The sequence below is a fragment of the Pristis pectinata genome, chromosome 3, assembly GCF_009764475.1.
Source record: "Pristis pectinata isolate sPriPec2 chromosome 3, sPriPec2.1.pri, whole genome shotgun sequence".
Classification (NCBI taxonomy): domain Eukaryota; kingdom Metazoa; phylum Chordata; class Chondrichthyes; order Rhinopristiformes; family Pristidae; genus Pristis; species Pristis pectinata.
Genome location: NC_067407.1, coordinates 31944101 through 31962931, shown reverse-complemented (window position 1 = coordinate 31962931; position 18831 = coordinate 31944101). Strand labels below are relative to the sequence as shown.

General features: G+C 49.4%; 1 protein-coding gene across 1 annotated transcript in view; it reads right to left on the bottom strand.

Annotated features, from left to right (window-relative positions):
* Positions 1 to 14653, bottom strand: part of faf1 (Fas (TNFRSF6) associated factor 1) — a 227694-nt gene extending 213041 nt beyond the window's left edge. Inside the window, exons 1-2 of the mRNA XM_052013170.1 lie at positions 14345 to 14653; positions 7546 to 7614 (exon numbers count right to left, since the gene is read on the bottom strand). Coding sequence (XP_051869130.1) covers positions 7546 to 7614; positions 14345 to 14470 — 195 coding nt within the window. The 5' untranslated portion in view covers positions 14471 to 14653. The remainder of the gene's footprint in view (positions 1 to 7545; positions 7615 to 14344) is intronic.
* Positions 14654 to 18831: the final 4178 nt, after the last annotated feature.

Below are 18831 nucleotides of genomic sequence, written 5' to 3'. Positions count from 1 at the left end.
TGTTGGTAAGGCTGAATTTAGAGTATTGTGTGCAGTTCTGGTCACCTACCTACAGAAAAGATATCAATAAGCTTGAAGGAGTGCAGAGAAAATTTACAAGGATGTTGCCGGGACTTGAAGACCTGAGTTATATAGAAAGGTTGGATAGGTTAGGACTTTATTCCCTGGAGCACCGGAGAATGAGGGGAGATCTTATAAAGGTATACAAAATTATGAGGGGTATAGATAGGTTGAATGCATTGCAGGCTTTTTCCCCTCAGGTTGGGTGAGACTAGAACCAGAGGTCATAGGTTTAGGGTGAAAGGTGAAATATTTAAGGGGAATCTGAGGGTAAACTACTTCAGTCAGAGGGTGGTGCAAGCGTGGAACGAGCTGCCAGCAACAGTGGTGGATGAGGGTTCAATTGTAACATTTAAGAGAAGTTTTGATAGGCGCATGAATGAGAGAGGTATGGAGGGCTATGGTCCGGGTGCAGGGAGATGGGACTAGGCAGAAAACCAGGCCGGCGTGGACTAGATGGGCCAAAGCGCCCGTTTCTGTGCTGTAGTGGACTACACATTTTGAGACTGTGACTGAGTTCCAGACTCCTTAGCTGGAGGAAAGCACCTTTCCTACATCTACCCTGCCAAGTCCTCTTAGAATTCTGTATGCTTTAAAGAGGTCATTTTTCACTCCTCTAAACAGGTCTAGCCTACTTGATTTCTCCTCAGATAACATCCTAGAAATCACTTCACTGCATTCTTTGGGAAAGGAAGCCAAAGTTATACAGCATATTTCAAATGCAATCTCAATAAGGCCATATATAATTGTACTAGGACATACTTACCCTTGTATTTAAATCCTCTTGCAATAATGTCAAATATACCATTTGCCTTCTCAACTGGCTACCACACCTACAAGTCACCTTGAATGTGTTTCCTAATCACTCACTAATCAGAAAATTGCTCAGCATTCCTTTTCTCAACCAAAGAGAATAACCTCACATTTTCTACATCATACTCCATCTACTATATTGTTGCCCACAAAGTTAGCACGTAAAGCCCAGAAGAAAGAAAGAAAGGGACAGAGGGGGAAACAGGTTACATAACACTGGAAAATTCAATGCTCATGCTGTTGGGTTATAGACTACTCAGGCAGAACATGAAGTGCTGTTCTTCTAGTTTGCATTTGGCCTCGCCTTGGCTGTAAAGGAAGCGGAGGACAGATTGGAATGGGAACTAAAATGGCTTGCAGAAAGGAGTTCAAGATGGCCACTGCAGACAGAGGAAGGGTGCTCGGCAAAGCAGTCACCTAGACTGCACATGGTCTCGCCAATGTAAAGGAGGCCATATTGGGAGCATGTGAATCTATGCCTCACCTGGAAGGGCTACTTGGGTCCCTGAATGGTGGCAAGGCAGGAGGCAAGGAACAGGTGTTACACCTCCAATGGTTGCAGGGGAAAGTGCCTAAGGAGGGGGAGGGATGAACAAACCAGGGAGTCACAGAGTGGTCCTTGCAGAAAGCAGAAAGGGGTGGAGAGTGGAACATGTGGCTGACGGTGGCATCACATTGTAGCTGATGGAAATGTTGAATGCGAGGAATAAAAGGCTGGATTGTATCCATTTTAAACATAAGGAGTCCTTTACATCAGGGCACCACAGGGAGTCCATTTAATTTTAGAAAGCTTTTTTTTATGCCTTTGTTATTTCCTACATGTATTCCTTAGACTCAGAGACACTTTCCTTCTTTTTATGCCATTCAGCAGTCCAGATGCACCAACACACAATGCTTGATTACAACTATCCTCCAATGAAAGGGTTGAGAGATTTGTCTCATAAGAAAACTCCACAAGAGCTTTTTACCACAATGAGCAAACAGCAGCGTTGGTGCCAGAGAAATCAGAAGGTCCTGGTCAATGGAGGTATGTGCCTCAGTAGAGTTCCAATGGAAACTGGTGGCTGAAGAGATGGTGTAGGAGGGTAGGCTTTAAGTTCCTGGATCAATGGAAGGGTTTCTGGGGAAAAGTGGGATCTGTGGAACCAGGGTAGCTGCACCTCAACCAGACTGGGACCAACATCCTTGCTAGGAGGTTTACTGGCACTGTTGGGGAAGGTTTCTAACTGTTGTGAGGGAAAAGAAGCTCAGAGTGTTTGTTCAGGTGGAGAGATACAAATCACCTAGAGAAGTACCAAGACAAGTAGGCAAAACAAGCAAGTGAACATCAAGAGAATTCAAAGCTAAATTGCATACATTTTAATGCAAAGTATAACTAACAAAGTAGATGAACTCAAAGCTTTAACTAACCCAAGTGTCTACAATATTGTTGTCATCACTGAGACATAGTTGAAGAATGGGCAGGACTGGTAACACAACATTCCTGGCTATAAAATTTTCAGGCAGGACAGAGGGGGTGGTGAAAGGTGATGAGGTGTTGCACTGTTAGTCAAAGATTGTATTACTTCAGTATTGAGGGAGGATATCCGAGAAGGCTCCTCAAACAAGGCTATGTGGGTAGAGATTAAAATCAAAAAGGTAGCATCACTTTTGTATTACAGACCTCCCAACAGTCAACAAGAGGTAGAGGAACAAATGTGTAGGCAGATATCAGAAAGATGCAATAGAAGTAGGGTTATTATACTGGAGGATTTCAATTTCCCCTAATATTAACTGGGATTGCCTTAGTGTTAAAGGCTCAGAGAGGGTGGAATTTTTGAAGTGCCCACAAGAGCTTTTTGACACAGTATGTAAGTAGACCAATGAGGAAAGGAGCATTACTGGACCTTATCTTGAGGAATGAAGCTGGTCAAGTGGAGGGAGTGCCAGTGGTGGATCATTTTGGAAATAATGAACATAACTCTGTATATTTTATATCAGTTATGGAAAAGGATATGGACCAGTAATAAAAGGTCTTAAACTGGGGAAAGGCCACTTTCATTGACATAAGGGAGGATACAGCAAAGATAAATTGGGAGCATCTACTTGCAGGCGAGACTACATCTGCCCAGTAGGAAGCATTCAAAGGAGAAACAGAAGGAGTTCAAGGTGAACATGTTCCTGTAAGGGTAAAAGCCAAGGGTAACAAGTTGAAGGAATCCTGGATGCTTTGGAAAATTGAGGGTTGGTTAAAGACGAAAAAAGTACACAGGTATAGGGAACTAATGACAGAAAAAGCCTGTCGATAATGGAAAAAGTACAGGGAGGCACTTAAAAAGGAAATTAGGAAGGCTAAGAAGAGTCACAAGGAATCACCGGCGGACAGGATTACTGTAAATCCGAAGACATTCTATTAGTATATTAAGGGCAAAAGTAAGGCCCATTAGGGACAACAGGGGCAATTATGTGCAAAACCAGATGTAGTTGAGGGCTTAAATACTTTACATCAGTATTCATAAAGAAAATTGACTTTGTAGTTGGAGAATTAAGTGAAAGTATACGTGAAAGTCTAGTGCAAGTCTCTATAAATGAAGAGGAAGTACTCAATGTCTTCGCAGGCTTAAAGATGGATAAATCCTCAGGACCAAATGGGAATTATCCCAAGTGACTGTGAGAGTCAAGGGAAGAGATTGCTGGGGCTCTGGTTGAGATTTTTAAATCATTGCTGGACACAAGGTACCAGATGACTGAAAGACAAGACAATGTAGCCCCCTTTTTAAAAAAAAGGGCAGCAGGGAAAAGCCTGGTAACTATAGACCTGCCAGCCTAACATCAAGGGTACACTAATCAGACAGCTAACATGGCTTTGTCAAGGGCAGATCTTGTCTGACCAATTTGATTGAATTCTTTGAAGAGACAACAAAGTCTATTGAACAGGCTGGGTGGTAGATGCGATTTACATGGATTTCAGCCTTTGATAAGGTGCCAATTGGGAAACTGGTTCAAATGATTAGGGCCCATGGGATCCTGAGAAAATTGGCAAACTGGATCCAAAATTGGCTTGGCAGCAAGACCATAAGACATAGGAGAATTAGGCCATTCAGCCCATTGAGTCTGCTCTGCCATTTGATCATGACTGATTTATTTTTCCCTCTCAACACCATTCTCCTGCCTTCTCCCCGTAACCTTTGATGCCCTCACTAAATCAAGAACTTATCAACCTCTGCATTAAATATATCCAATAACTTGGCCTCCACAGCCATCTGTGACAATGAATTCCACGGATTCACCACCTTCTGGCTAAAGAAATTCCTCCTCATCTCTGATATAAAGGGACATCCTTCTATTCTGAGGTTGTGCCTCTGGTTCTCGACTCTCCCACTCATGGAAACATCCTCTCCACATCCACTCTATCCAGGTTTTCAATGTTCAGTGGATTTCAATGAGATCCCCCCCGTCAGCCTTCTAAACTCCAGCGAGTACAGGCCCAGAGCCATCAAACACTCACGTTTCATTCCAGAGATTATTCTTGTAAACCTCCTCTGGACCCTCTCCGATGCCAACACATCTTTCCTTAGATATGGAGCCCAAAACTGCTCAAGTGTGGTCTGACCAACACCTTATAAAGCCTCTGCATTTATATCCTTGCTTTTATGTTCTAGTCCTCTCCAAACAAATGCTAACATTGCATTTGCCTTCTTACTATCAACTCAACCTGCAAATTAACCTTTAGGGAATCCTGCACTGGGACTCCCAAGCCTCTTTGAACCTCCAATTAGATAAGATAATTCTGAATTCTCTGCCAGTTTAGGAAATAGCCTACACCTTCATTCCTTCTACCAAAGTGCATGACCATACATTTCCCTACAATGTATTCCATCTGCTGCTTCTTTCTCCCAACCCATCCAAGTCCTTCAGCAGACTCCCTGCTTCATCAACACTACCCGTCTCTCCACCTATCTTTATAGCATCTAAAAACTTGGCCACGAAGCCATCAATTCTGTCATCCAGATCATTAACAGATAATGTGTAAAGTAGCAGACTCAACACCGACCCCTGCAGAACACCACTAGTCACCAGGACCCAACCAGAAAAGGCCTCCTTTATTCCCACTCTTTGCCTTCTGCGAGTCAGCCAATCTTCCATCCACGTTAGTACCTTTCCTGTAATACCACAGGCTCCTATCTCGTTTAACAGCCTTATGCACCACACCTTGTCAAAAGCTTTCTGAAAATCCAAGTAAACAACATCCACTGACTCTCCTTTGTTTATCCTTCCTGTTACTTCCTCAAAGAGTTCGAACAGATTTGTCAGGCAAGATCTCCCTTAAGGAAACCATGCTGACTTGGCCTATTTTATCATGTGCTTCCAAGTACCCCCGAAACCTCATCCTTAATAATGGACTCTAAAATCTTACCAACCACTGAAGTCAGGCTAACCGGCCTATAGTTTCCTGTCCTCTGCCTTCCTCCTTCCCGAAAAGGTGGAATGAAATTTGCAATTTTCCAGTCCTCTGGAAACATTCCTGACTCTAGTGATTTTAAAAAATCACTACAAATGCCTCCACAGGAGACGACAGAAGACAATGGTAGAGAGTTGCGTTTGTGATTGGATGCCTGTGACTAGTGGTGTCCTACAAGGATCAGTGCCGGAACCTTTGCTGTTTGTAATATGTAAATAACTTGAACATGGATGTGGGAGGCAAGATCAACAAATTCACAGATGACATGAAGATTGGTGGAGTTTAGTGTATGGGTAGTCTTGGCTGCAGAGAGGCAGGTGTTGGTGAAATGGGCTGAAAAATGGCAGATGAAGTTTAGTCCTGACAAATGCAAGGTGATGCATTTTGGAAGCACTAATGAAGCAAGGACATACACCATGAATGGTAGGTCTTAGCATGTATTGAGGAACAGAAGAACTTTGGAGTACAAGTCCATAGATCCTTGAAAGTAGCAAAACAAGTAGATAATGTGGTGGGAAGGCATATGGAATCCCAGCCTGCCTTAGTCAGGGTACTGAGTACAGAACTAGGGAGGATATGTCCAACTTTATAAAACAGTGGTCAGACCTCAGCTGAAGTACTACATGCAGTTCTGGTCACCAAGGTATAAGAAGGATGTGATAGTGCTGGAGAGGGTGAAGAGGATATTTGCCAGGATGTTGCCTGGGATGGAGCATTTCATTTATAAGAGACTGGAGAAGTTAGGTCTGTTCTCCCTGGAGCAGAGTAGGTTAAGAGAGTATATGAACAAGGTATATAAAATTATGAGGGGTAAAGATAAGGCAGACAGCAGGAAACTTTTCCACATATCAGAGGTAAATAAAACTAAAGGACACAGGTCTTGAGCAAGGAAGAAGAGATTTTGAGGGGATTTGAGGAAGGCCTACATCCTGAGAGTGGCAAGTACCTGGAATGCAGTCCCTGAAAGTTGTTGAAGCTGGGTCACTGACATCATTTAAAGTGTCTGGATGAGCATTTGAATCACTTAGAGGCCTATGGACCAATACTGGGCAATGGGATTAATACACAAGGGTGCCCACTGGATGGCAAGGATAAGTTGGGCCAAATGGCTCATTTCCATGCTGTCAGGAGACACTGCTGGATGAACTTGAGGTTCATGGAATTGAAGGCCAGCTATTGACCTAGTTAGGAATCCAGCTTAGCAGCAGGTGACAGGCAGAAGGGAAAATGGGCAGCTCTTCAAGTTCCAAAAAGCATTTGCACAAGGGCTGTAGCAATTTACCCTATAAATGATTTAGATGATGGGATAGAAAGCCTGTTACTCAAGGTTGCTATGGTCACAAAAATAATCAGCATTGCAAGCAGTGTGGATTGACTACTAAATTACAAAGTGATGATAGAAACATTACAGCACCAGAGGCCATTCAGCCCATTGGTCCTGTATCAGTAAATTAAGAAATCGGGTAGGGGCAAATGGATTTTGTTGTCTGCAAATGTGAGATCATCCATCTTGAACATTAAAAGAATGGAAAAGAGTGCTTTCTAATGGCAACAAGTAGTAGATATCCTAAGGGACATGCAGGACTTGCAATTAAGATGAAAATGACAGCTACAGAAAATAATTGAAAGGTCTAATTCAATCTCAATGTTTACAGTCAAAGCCTGTGGACAGGGTCAAGGAATCCAAGATCAGCTAGGAGTTGGATATGTTAGCAAACATGTAGAACAGGACACATTTTCAGATGTCCAAGACAGAAACATGAATACTCCTATTCAGCATGTGAAATCATCCCTTTGGTGGAAAAAAAATAGAAAATTTTTTTTTTAAGCAATAGAAACTCTGTTGGTCTTCACAACAAATGAATTTGACAAGAAGAGTAAAGAAGTCTTACTGCAGTTATAATCAGGCCTGGGTGAGATCACACATAGAACATTGTGTACTGGTTTGGTCAGCCTACCCAAGAAAAGACATACTTGCAATAGGGGAAGTAAAACAAAAAGGTTCACCAGAATGATTCCAATGAATAGTGGGGAAGGGGGAAGAAGAGAAAACCACATAGTCACAAATTACATATAAAATGTCAGTTTCAGCAAACCTTTCAGCAATTGAATGTTATAGCAGATAGTACTTTAATATTAACAAACGATTAAAAATACAAATACAATCATTGAGATTTCCAGAAATCCTTTGTCAAAAATAAGAGCACCCTTCCATTAATTTTACAACTTACCACTAAATCCCAATTATTCTGCTCAAGCAATGTAATAGCTTCATCAATATTTTCAATTCCAGTGCATGCCTAAAAAGGACAAAAAAAGTTTTACAAGACAAAGCTGTTCAAATGTTTACAACCAGCAAATATTAACTTTGCAATACACAACTCGTACCAATCTATACCATACAAAAAAAACCTCAATTTAACAAAGTACAAAACAAGGGCTTTTAGACTAGGAAACTCAGTAATGCTACAAATCAATCACATTAGCCTGCCAATGCAATCTTCTGGCAAAAAGACCATAATAAGCATTCTCTGATCCTGATCAGATTGGATTTTGAGCAAGCATTTTATACCTATTCCAAAATCTCTGATTTATTTTCAGCCATAGCTCTGAGATGACAACTATTCCTCAGTCAAAAGATTTTGGATTCAAGTCCCCCAAAGAAAATTGAGCACAAAATCCAAAGCTGACACTTCAGTGCAATCTGATGATAATGTTAACCTTGTCAGCAATTCAGACTTACAGTCAAGGTGTTCATCCGAAGCCCATCTACCCTCTCAAGTGAATATGTAAAAAGCTCAGGGCACTTTTGAGAAAAAGCAAGGAAGTTATCCCTATGTCCCAGAAATCAGTAATCCTTCAATCAAAATTGTTAAATTAGATTATCTGTTAATATATTGCACTGTTATTTGAACCTTGATGTGTACATATTGGTTGGTAGCTTTCCCATATGAAGATGGCAAATCAAACAGTACTCACTGACTGTCAAGTGAGGTTGTCGAAGATATGAATAAATCCCAAGTCATCTTTCAACTGCATATTTATTAAAATGACCCTCAAGCTTGCTCTGCCATTCACTAAGATCATGAATGATCAGACATTAGCTTCGGTTCCACTCTCCTGCACATTTCCCATAAACCTCAACTCCCATTGACATCAAAAATCTTACCTCAACCTTGAATATATTAAATGATTATGCCTCCAGAGTTCTGAAGTAGGGAATTCTGAAAATTCATTACCCTCAGAAAGCAGAAATCCTTACCGCCATCACAAATTGGCAACACCTTCCTCTAAAACGATTTCCCCTGATTCCAGCATCCCCCTCAGAATCAGATTTATCATCACTGACATATGACGTGAAATTTGTTGTGTTGCAGCAGAAGGACAGGACACCTTCTCAGCATGTACCTTGTTGTGCCCTCTCAGAATGTTGTACATTGATTCACTGTCATTCTTCTAAACTCCAATGAGGATTGGCTCAAGCTTTCCTCATCAGCGAAACCATTCTTCCCAGGAATCAACCTGGTTCACCTTCTCTGAAATACCTCCGTATATCCCTTCTAAAATAAGACAGCCAAAACTTCATTCTATACTCCATTCCATCTGCAATAAAGGCTCAATTTCCTTCTTAATTATTTACTGTACTTGCATGCTAAATTTGTGTTGTTTCATACAGGACACCCCAATCCCTCTGCACAGCAGCATTCTGAAGTATCTCTCCATTTAAACATAACTTCATTTTTCCATTCTTCTTTCCAAAAAGGATAACCTCCTATTTTCCCACATTCTACTGCATCTACCAACGACTTGCCCACTCTTTCCCTCTTTCATCCATTTGTAGACTTTTTGCCCCTTTCTCAAAACTTACCACATTTTTGTACCTTCAGTAAATTTAGCTACAATATGTTCAAATCTTCATCAACACATTTTAAGTAGTTCTCTGATTTTTACTGAGCACATTGAATTTTCATATTATCAACTACCAAAAATAATGTTCTGAGCTCACTGAGGCCTGTTGGTTTTACACTTTTTAAAAAACCACTTCAAGCCTTTGAGAAGCACCTTGGAATATATTTCTATGTTCATGATATACAGGTAACTAAAAGTTGTGACTGCTAAATTTAAACACTTCACTCTCCATTCACGTTAGTGCTCGTATATATCCATCCTTCTTTGGGATTCAAAAATAGAAAGCCTTCTTGAATATGTCATGTCCACATGGGAAAAACATTAATCCACATCTCTATCTTAACCTAAATCAATAAATATCAGACTAAAGTCAACTCAGTGAAAAAAGGCCTTTTGTAAATTTTCCAGAACTATGCCTACCAAAATCCTGTCTGCATATCTAATAGTACAACCACAATATGGTCCATCATCTATGTTCATTCTTCCAAAAACATCCAGTAATCTATATCTATTAGCCTCAAACTGAACTATTCCAGTCCTGTTCTGCTTTTATCCTATCCCACATCAGGATCTACTCACCCTTCACCCATCCTTCCTGCCCTACAAAATAGAAATATTAATTTATTGTTGATCCTTTATTCCATTGACTCATAACTATTGGTCAAAAATCAAACTTAGTGTGAAAAGCACATCTCTATCAATCTGTCAGCACCTTTTCTTTCAATCCCGACCTCCTACTTCCTTGCAACTTCATTAGATTTATTTTACAATCTAAAAACATCCTTAACTTGTTGCTTCACAGATTAAGCACTTTTCCCATAAAGTCTGTTTTCCATGAAATGTAAATTTGTTGAGAATTACCAAATAAAAGTCTCTTTTACTTCAGTGCCACTTTCCTGCAATAGCCTCATACCCATTAAGTCCTTAATATCTATTAATCAATCTGTCTTGAATATACTCAAGAATTCACAGCCCGAAAGACAAAAGACTGCAGATTCTGGAAACTGGAACAAAAAACAGAACACTGGAAGAATTTGGTGGATCAAATAGCATCTGTGGAAGCAAAAGACGTAAAGACACCGCATTATTCCTTTTGCCCCCACAGATGCTGCTTGACCCAGAGTTCTTCCAGCATTTTTTTTTAAATCAGTAGCCCTCTTGGGTAGAGAAGTCTGGATGAATAAATTTAGGCAAGGATGAGGCTGTTTCCTTACTCCTGAACATACATTTACCCAAATCAAATTTTGAACAGTTGTCATTGCTTAGCAGTCAAGAATCGAGGCTAATACTTGATCTTTGAACTCAGGAATTCTTAGACCGATTGTGACACCTGAACTTCTGCCTTTTGTATCAGTTCCTCATTACTCAGCACAAACTGAGAACCAGACAAAGGATTTTAATCTGCAAAGCTCTGGAATGCACTGGTCATTACATTTACCATTTGAACCTTTTTAGAACCAAGGATTAGAGTGCATTTGACACAAAAGATTTATCTACATCATTTCACAGATGTCATTTACTTGGTCAAACAAACATTGCACATCTCCATGTTTTAAGGGCACCCAAGCTACTCAATCATAAAACAAAGGTTCAGAAGAGCAAACTATTTCCTAGAAAATAAGTGTTTTGACTCCATAATTTAATAATGTTTAAAAATGAATTCCTAAAAAAATTAATTGGCTCAATTCCAAGCCATTGCTAACAAAGCTTTCAAAGATGACCACTAGGAGGTGTATTTCCTCTTCCTTTATACATTTTGATGAACACAGGCTTAATTCATCACTAACTGTACCTCCGTTTCTATATCCTGAAAACAATCTCCTTCAAGCAGCAAGCACAGACAAAAATGAAAAAGTAATTTAGTTCATTAACTGCAAATTTCTCGAACTTCAATGTAACCCCAGGAAATGATCACATTTTTGTTTCTTCTCTGGTGATCAAAAGGCAGATTTACTGATAAATCCAAATGTTAAAGAATCAATGAATTGCAATAGTCAATAAATTAGTCATCAAGTACCACCATTAATTCAACTGTTCTGCTAAGCCATTTTCTCACAACTATATTTTGTTAAAAATCAAATATTTAAAAATACTTAGACAAGCATTTGATAGAGAATTTCAACGTACTAATAAATAACAATACACCCAAATACATTTAAGATTTCATTTCTGATATATAAGTTTCTTTAAACAGAAACTACCTGTAACCAATTTACATTCAAACCTGCAGAATTCTTATCTAGAATATAATTCAAAGATAATGTGCCCCTTGCCCCAATCATTTTATAATTACAAGAGATGTAAACATAAACCTATAATGCAAGAACCACATAAAGTAGTTAACTTGCATTCAACTAAATGCCAGTCATCAAAGACTATTCAATTAAACCATGCTGCACTTTGATCCAAAACAATTAACAGTGAATGCCTCCATTCCATACCCTCTACCCACAACCATTGATCCCATTCCCTCTCTTTTCTCCCACTCCAATCCCATTCCCACACCAATGTGTGCCTCATCCAATGCCATCCCCCACATCTGCTCCCCACCCTCAACTGCTCTCCCAACCTTCCACATACACTCACCCCATATGAACATTTCCCAAAACCTGTCACTCATCCTCTCACCAATCATCCCCATCTCTACTCTGGCAACTCCATTCCTTTATCAAACTTCTTTCAATACCGGCTCTTGACCTCCCCCATCACAATCCCAGTCCCACCCCTAACCACCACCCACCAGCCCTGGTGGCCTACTCCTAACCACCCCCACCCTCCCTCCCTCCATTCAGCCCCAGTGGCCTGCTCCTCTCCATGACCTCCCAAGTCCAGATACCCTGCTCCAAAGCAGTTCACCACCACCCACCAGAGACCTCTACTCCAAACCAGTCCCCTCGACCAGAATCTGCGGTCTCCTGCTCGTAACCACTACCGTCCAGCCTCGACCCTCATCCAGTCCCCTCCAAACAACCACATGTAAAATCGCAAGGTTCACGCCTTGAGAGGAGGGGTGGGGGGGGGGGGGCCCCCAGAAGAGGAGGGGGGGGGGGGGGGGGGGCCCCAGAAGAGGAGGGGTGGGGGGGGGGGGCCCCCAGAAGAGGAGGGGGTGGGGGGGGGGGGGCCCCCAGAAGAGGAGGGGTGGGGGGGGGGGGGGGGGGCCCCCAGAAGAGGAGGGGTGGGGGGGGGGGGGGGGGCCCCCAGAAGAGGAGGGGTGGGGGGGGGGGGGGCCCCCAGAAGAGGAGGGGTGGGGGGGGGGGGGGCCCCCAGAAGAGGAGGGGTGGGGGGGGGGGGGGCCCCCAGAAGAGGAGGGGTGGGGGGGGGGGGGCCCCCAGAAGAGGAGGGGTGGGGGGGGGGGGCCCCCAGAAGAGGAGGGGTGGGGGGGGGGGGGGCCCCCAGAAGAGGAGGGGTGGGGGGGGGGGGGCCCCCAGAAGAGGAGGGGTGGGGGGGGGGGGGCCCCCAGAAGAGGAGGGGTGGGGGGGGGGGGGGGCCCCCAGAAGAGGAGGGGTGGGGGGGGGGGGGCCCCCAGAAGAGGAGGGGTGGGGGGGGGGGGGGGCCCCCAGAAGAGGAGGGGTGGGGGGGGGGGGGGGGGGCCCCCAGAAGAGGAGGGGTGGGGGGGGGGGGGGGGCCCCCAGAAGAGGAGGGGTGGGGGGGGGGGGGGCCCCCAGAAGAGGAGGGGTGGGGGGGGGGGGGCCCCCAGAAGTGGAGGGGTGGGGGGGGGGGGGCCCCCAGAAGAGGAGGGGTGGGGGGGGGGGGGCCCCCAGAAGAGGAGGGGTGGGGGGGGGGGGGGCCCCCAGAAGAGGAGGGGTGGGGGGGGGGGGGCCCCAGAAGAGGAGGGGTGGGGGGGGGGGGGGGCCCCCAGAAGAGGAGGGGTGGGGGGGGGGGGGGCCCCCAGAAGAGGAGGGGTGGGGGGGGGGGCCCCCAGAAGAGGAGGGGTGGGGGGGGGGGGGGGGCCCCCAGAAGAGGAGGGGTGGGGGGGGGGGGGGCCCCCCGAAGAGGAGGGGTGGGGGGGGGGGGGCCCCCAGAAGAGGAGGGGTGGGGGGGGGGGGGCCCCCAGAAGAGGAGGGGTGGGGGGGCCCCCAGAAGAGGAGGGGTGGGGGGGCCCCCAGAAGAGGAGGGGTGGGGGGGCCCCCAGAAGAGGAGGGGTGGGGGGGCCCCCAGAAGAGGAGGGGTGGGGGGGCCCCCAGAAGAGGAGGGGTGGGGGGGCCCCCAGAAGAGGAGGGGGGGGGGGGGCCCCCAGAAGAGGAGGGGGTGGGGGGGCCCCCAGAAGAGGAGGGGTGGGGGGGCCCCCAGAAGAGGAGGGGTGGGGGGGCCCCCAGAAGAGGAGGGGTGGGGGGGGGCCCCCAGAAGAGGAGGGGTGGGGGGGGGGGGGGCCCCCAGAAGAGGAGGGGTGGGGGGGGGGCGGCCCCAGAATTGGTGGGGTGGGGGGGGGCGGCCCCCCGAAGAGGAGGGGTGGGGGGGGCGGCCCCCAGAAGAGGAGGGGTGGGGGGGGGCGGCCCCCAGAAGAGGAGGGGTGGGGGGGGCGGCCCCAGAAGAGGAGGGGTGGGGGGGGGCGGCCCCAGAAGAGGAGGGGTGGGGGGGGCGGCCCCCAGAAGAGGAGGGGGTGGGGGGGGCGGCCCCCAGAAGAGGAGGGGTGGGGGGGGCGGCCCCCAGAAGAGGAGGGGTGGGGGGGGGCGGCCCCCAGAAGAGGAGGGGTGGGGGGGGCGGGCCCCCAGAAGAGGAGGGGTGGGGGGGGGGGGCCCCCGAAGAGCGGGGGGGGGGGGGGGGGGGCCCCAGAAGAGGAGGGGTGGGGGGGGGCGGCCCCAGAAGAGGAGGGGTGGGGGGGGCGGCCCCAGAAGAGGAGGGGTGGGGGGGGCGGCCCCCAGAAGAGGAGGGGTGGGGGGGGGAAAAAGAGTCCGGCCGGAGCCGGGGGGGGGGGGGGGGGGGAAGGGGGAAGGGGGGGGCCAGGCTCAGCTCTCAGGCTGCAGCGGCGACGCGAACATGTGGACAGTTATTTACAATGACAACCGGGTAACCGGTGGGAGACACCCGTCGCTCGGCTGAAAACACAGGACGGAGCTCCCGCTGGACTGGCCGCCGGTAAGAGGGGGACGCGGGGAGGGACGTTCCCGACAGCGAACGCACCTGGAAGTCGGCGAGGATCATCTCTCGATCCATGGACGCCATCGCGCTGCTTCTGCCCAGGGCGCCCAGCCGCCCGGCACGGAGGGAGGGAGGGAGCTCGGCTCTCGGCGCACCCACCACACTCATCAAGGAGAGCCCGCGGCGGCGGCCGATAGACCGGCCGTAAGAGGAACCCCTTTGTCAGACCACCGTCCGGAGCGGCTGCAGCCCGGGCCGCCCCGTTTGTTCTCACAAGTGACAACGCGCTACCCACCGACACCCCCCCCGGCCAGAATGAACCCCTCCGTGCCCTTTACGGCACCGTCGTTCACTAAATTTGCTTGTCACGCTGTCGTGAAGGGAAATAAACGTCGCGTTTACGGCAGCGTCTCCACGTGACGCGGCTGTCAACGGGGCGCGCGTCGCTGCCGCTGGCCGGGGCCTCCCTCCCCCGTCCTCCGTACTTCCGGGGTCTCCCTCCCTCCCCCGCCCTCCGCACCCCCGGGACCTCCCTCCCTCCCCTGTCCTCCGTACCCCCGGGGCCTCCCTCCCTCCCCCGCCCTCCGTACCCCCGGGGCCTCCCTCCCCCGCCCTCCGTACCCCCGGGGCCTCCCTCCCTCCCCTGTCCTCCGCACCCCCGGGGCCTCCCTCCCCCGCCCTCCGTACCCCCGGGGCCTCCCTCCCTCCCCTGTCCTCCGCACCCCCGGGGCCTCCCTCCCCCGCTCTTCGTACCCCCGGGACCTCCCTCCTCCGTACCCCCGGGGCCTCCCTCCCTCCCCCGTCCTCCGCACCCCCGGGGCCTCCCTCCCTCCCCCGTCCTCCGCACCCCCGGGGCCTCCCTTCCCCGCTCTCCGTACCCCCGGGACCTCCCTCCCTCCCCCGTCCTCCGTACCCCCGGGACCTCCCTCCCTCCCTCGTCCTCCGTACCCCCGGGACCTCCCTCCCTCCCTCCCCCGTCCTCCGTACCCCCGGGACCTCCCTCCCTCCCTACCCCGTCCTCCGTAACCCCGGGACGTCCCTCCCTCCCCCGTCCTCCGTACCCCCGGGACCTCCCTCCCTCCCTCCCTCGTCCTCCGTACCCCCGGGACCTCCCTCCCTCCCCCGTCCTCCGTACCCCCGGGACCTCCCTCCCTCCCTCCCCCGTCCTCCGCCTCCCTCCCTCCCCCGTCCTCCGTACCCCCGGGACCTCCCTCCCTCCCTCCCCCGTCCTCCGTAACCCCGGGACCTCCCTCCCTCCCTCCCCCGTCCTCCGCCTCCCTCCCTCCCCCGTCCTCCGTACCCCCGGGACCTCCCTCCCCCCGTACTCTCCCCCGCCCTCCGTCCCCCCGGGACCTCCCTCCCCCCGTACTCTCCCCCGCCCTCCGCACCCCCGGGGCCTCCCTCCCCCGTACTCTCCCCCGCCCTCCGTACCCCCGGGGCCTCCTTCCCCCGCCCTCCGTACCCCCGGGACTTCCTTCCCCTCCACCCCTCCCGTCCCCCTTTCCCCACTCCCGCCCCCATCCCGCCCCTCCCCCCTCCTTCCTCCCCCCTCTCCCCACCCCCTCCCCCTCTCAGCCCTCTCTCCCCCCTCCAAGCCCTCTCTCCCCACCCTCCCCCCCTCTCTCCCCACCCCCTCCCCCCTCTCTCCCCACCCCCTCTCTCCCCACCCCCTCTCTCCCCACCCCCTCTCTCCCCACCCCCTCTCTCCCCACCCCCTCCCCCCTCTCTCCCCACCCTCTCCCCCCTCTCTCCCCACCCCTTCCCCCCTCTCCTCCCCACCCCCTCCCCCAGCCCTCTCTCCCCACCCCCTCTCTCCCACCCCCTCTCTCCCCTCCCCCTCTCTCCCCTCCCCCTCTCTCCCCTCCCCCTCTCTCCCCTCCCCCCTCTCTCCCCTCCCCCCCCTCTCCCCTCCCCCCCCTCTCCCCACCCCCTCTCCCCACCCCCTCTCCCCACCCCCTCTCCCCACCCTCTCCCCACCCTCTCCTCCCCCCTCTCCTCCCCCCTCTCCTCCCCCCTCTCCTCCCCCCTCTCCTCCCCCCTCTCTCCCCCCTCCCCCCCTCTCCCCCCCTCCCCCTCCCCCTCCCCCTTCCCCCCCCTCCCCCCCTCCCCCCCTCCCCCCCTCCCCCTTCCCCCCCCTCCCCCCCTCCCCCTTCCCCCCCCTCCCCCTTCCCCCCCCTCCCCCTTCCCCCCCCCTCCCCCCCTCCCCCTTCCCCCCCCCTCCCCCCCTCCCCCTTCCCCCCCCCTCCCCCCCTCCCCCTTCCCCCCCCCCTCCCCCCCTCCCCCTTCCCCCCCCAAAGCCATGTCCTCTCATACTTATCTCTCCTAATCTAGGTGGAAAGAGTCTACTCACATTAACTCTGTCTATACTCCTCATAATTTTGTAAACCTCTATCAAATCTCCCCTCACTCTTCTGCACTCCAAGGAATAAAGTCCTAACCTGTTCAATCTTTCCCTGTAACTCAACTCCTGAAGACCCGGCAACATTCTAGTAAATCTCCTCTACACTCTTTCAATCTTACAAATATCCTTCCTATAGTTAGGTGACCAGAACTGCAGACAATACTCCAAATTTGGCCTCCAAATACTCCAAATTTATACAACCTCACCATAACATCCCAACTCCTATACTCAATACTTTGATTTATGAATGCCACGATGCCAAAAGCTTTCTTTACACCCCTGTCTACCTGTGATGCCACTTTCAGGGAATTATGTATCTGAACTCCCAGATCCCTTTGTTCCTCTGCCCTCCTCAGTGCCCTACCATTTACTGTGTATTGTCCTACCTTGATTTGTCCTTCCAAGATGCAACACCTCACACTTGTCTGCATTAAATTCCATCTGCCATTTTCTGGCCCATTCTTCCAGTTGGTTCAGATCCCTCTGCAAGTTATTGGAAAAAATTCTGAGGAACACAATTAATCTACCCTTGGGAAGGCAAGAATTAATCAAAGATAATCAGTATGGCTTTGTTAGGGGGATCTGTGTGATCACTTTGATTGAATTTTCAGAGGTAACAAAAGCATTGATGAGGGTGATACAGTTGATATAGTCCAATGTTGTAATCTACGCAGACTCCAGTAAAGCCTCTGATGTCCCTACGTGAGAAATGGGTCCATGGGATCCAATGCAAATTGGATCCAAATTTGGTGGTAACAGGAGGCAGGGATTGGTGCTGGGACCCTTACTGTTTGAGTTGTGGATACAGCTCAGCACATAACAAAAACCAGCCTCCCCTCCATAGACTCTGTCTACACTTCTCGCTGCCTCGGTAAAGTAGTCAACGTAATCAGAGACCCTTCCTGCCTGCATATTCTCTCTTCTCCCCCCTTCCCATTGGACAGAAGATACAAAAGCCTGAAAGCATGTACCACCAGGCTCAAGGACAGCTTCTATCCCACTGTTATAAGACAACTGAATGGACCTCTTCTACAATAAGATGGACTCTTGACCTGAGGATCTACCGCGTCATGGCCTTGCACCTTATTGTCAGCCTGCATTGTACTTTCTTTGCAACTGTAACGCTTTATTCTGCATTCTGTTATTGCTTTTCCCTTGTACTACCTCAATGTACTGATGTGATGAAGTGATCTGTATGGATGGCATGCAAAAAGGAAGTTTTTCACTGTATCTCAGTACATGTGACAGTAATAAACCAATTACCAATTTGGATAGAAATGTAGGAAGTATGATTCCATCAACAGCACCCTGAAATTCGTTCATGTTGACAGCAGGATAGTCATAGGCTACAGGAAGCTATTGATCATTTGGTAAAATGGACAGAACGATGGATTAAACAATCAGATATTTAATCCTGATATGTGTGAGATGGTGCACTTTGGGGGCAGGACCTATGCAATGAATAATAGGGCCCAAGGGAGTATTGAGGAAGAGGGGGACCTTGCAAGTCCAAGGATCCCTGAAGGTGGCAACACAGATAAGGTGATGAAAAAGGCATTTGAGATACTTGCCTTCATTAGCTGGGACAAAGCATATAGAAGTATATAGGTTATGTACAACTTTCTAAAACATTGGTTTGGGTCACAACTGGAGTACTGTGTACAGTTTTGGTTGCCACACTAAAGGAAGGATTCACCAGGATATTGCCTGTGATGGAGAGTTTGACTTATGAAGGGAGACTGAATAAGCTGGGTTTGTTTTCCTTGGAGCAAAGGAGGCTTGGAAGGTGGTTGGAGAGCCTGATAGAGGCAGACACAATGATGAGGGGCAAAAATGGGTACATAGTGGGAAACTACTCCCCTTTGCAGAGGTGTCTAAAATAAGAGGACATAGGTTTGGGGTAAGGTTAAGAGATTCAGAGAGGATCTGAAGATGAACTTTTTCATGCATAAGTCGATTGGAATTTGGAACACACTTCCTCAGTGAGTGGTAGAGGCAAGTACCAGTCACAACATCTAGATGTGCACTTGAATCATCATGCATCGAAAGCCATGAGCCAAGTACTGGTAAATGGCACTAGTAAAGATGGGTACTTGATATTCGGCATGGACATGTGCGACGAAGAGCA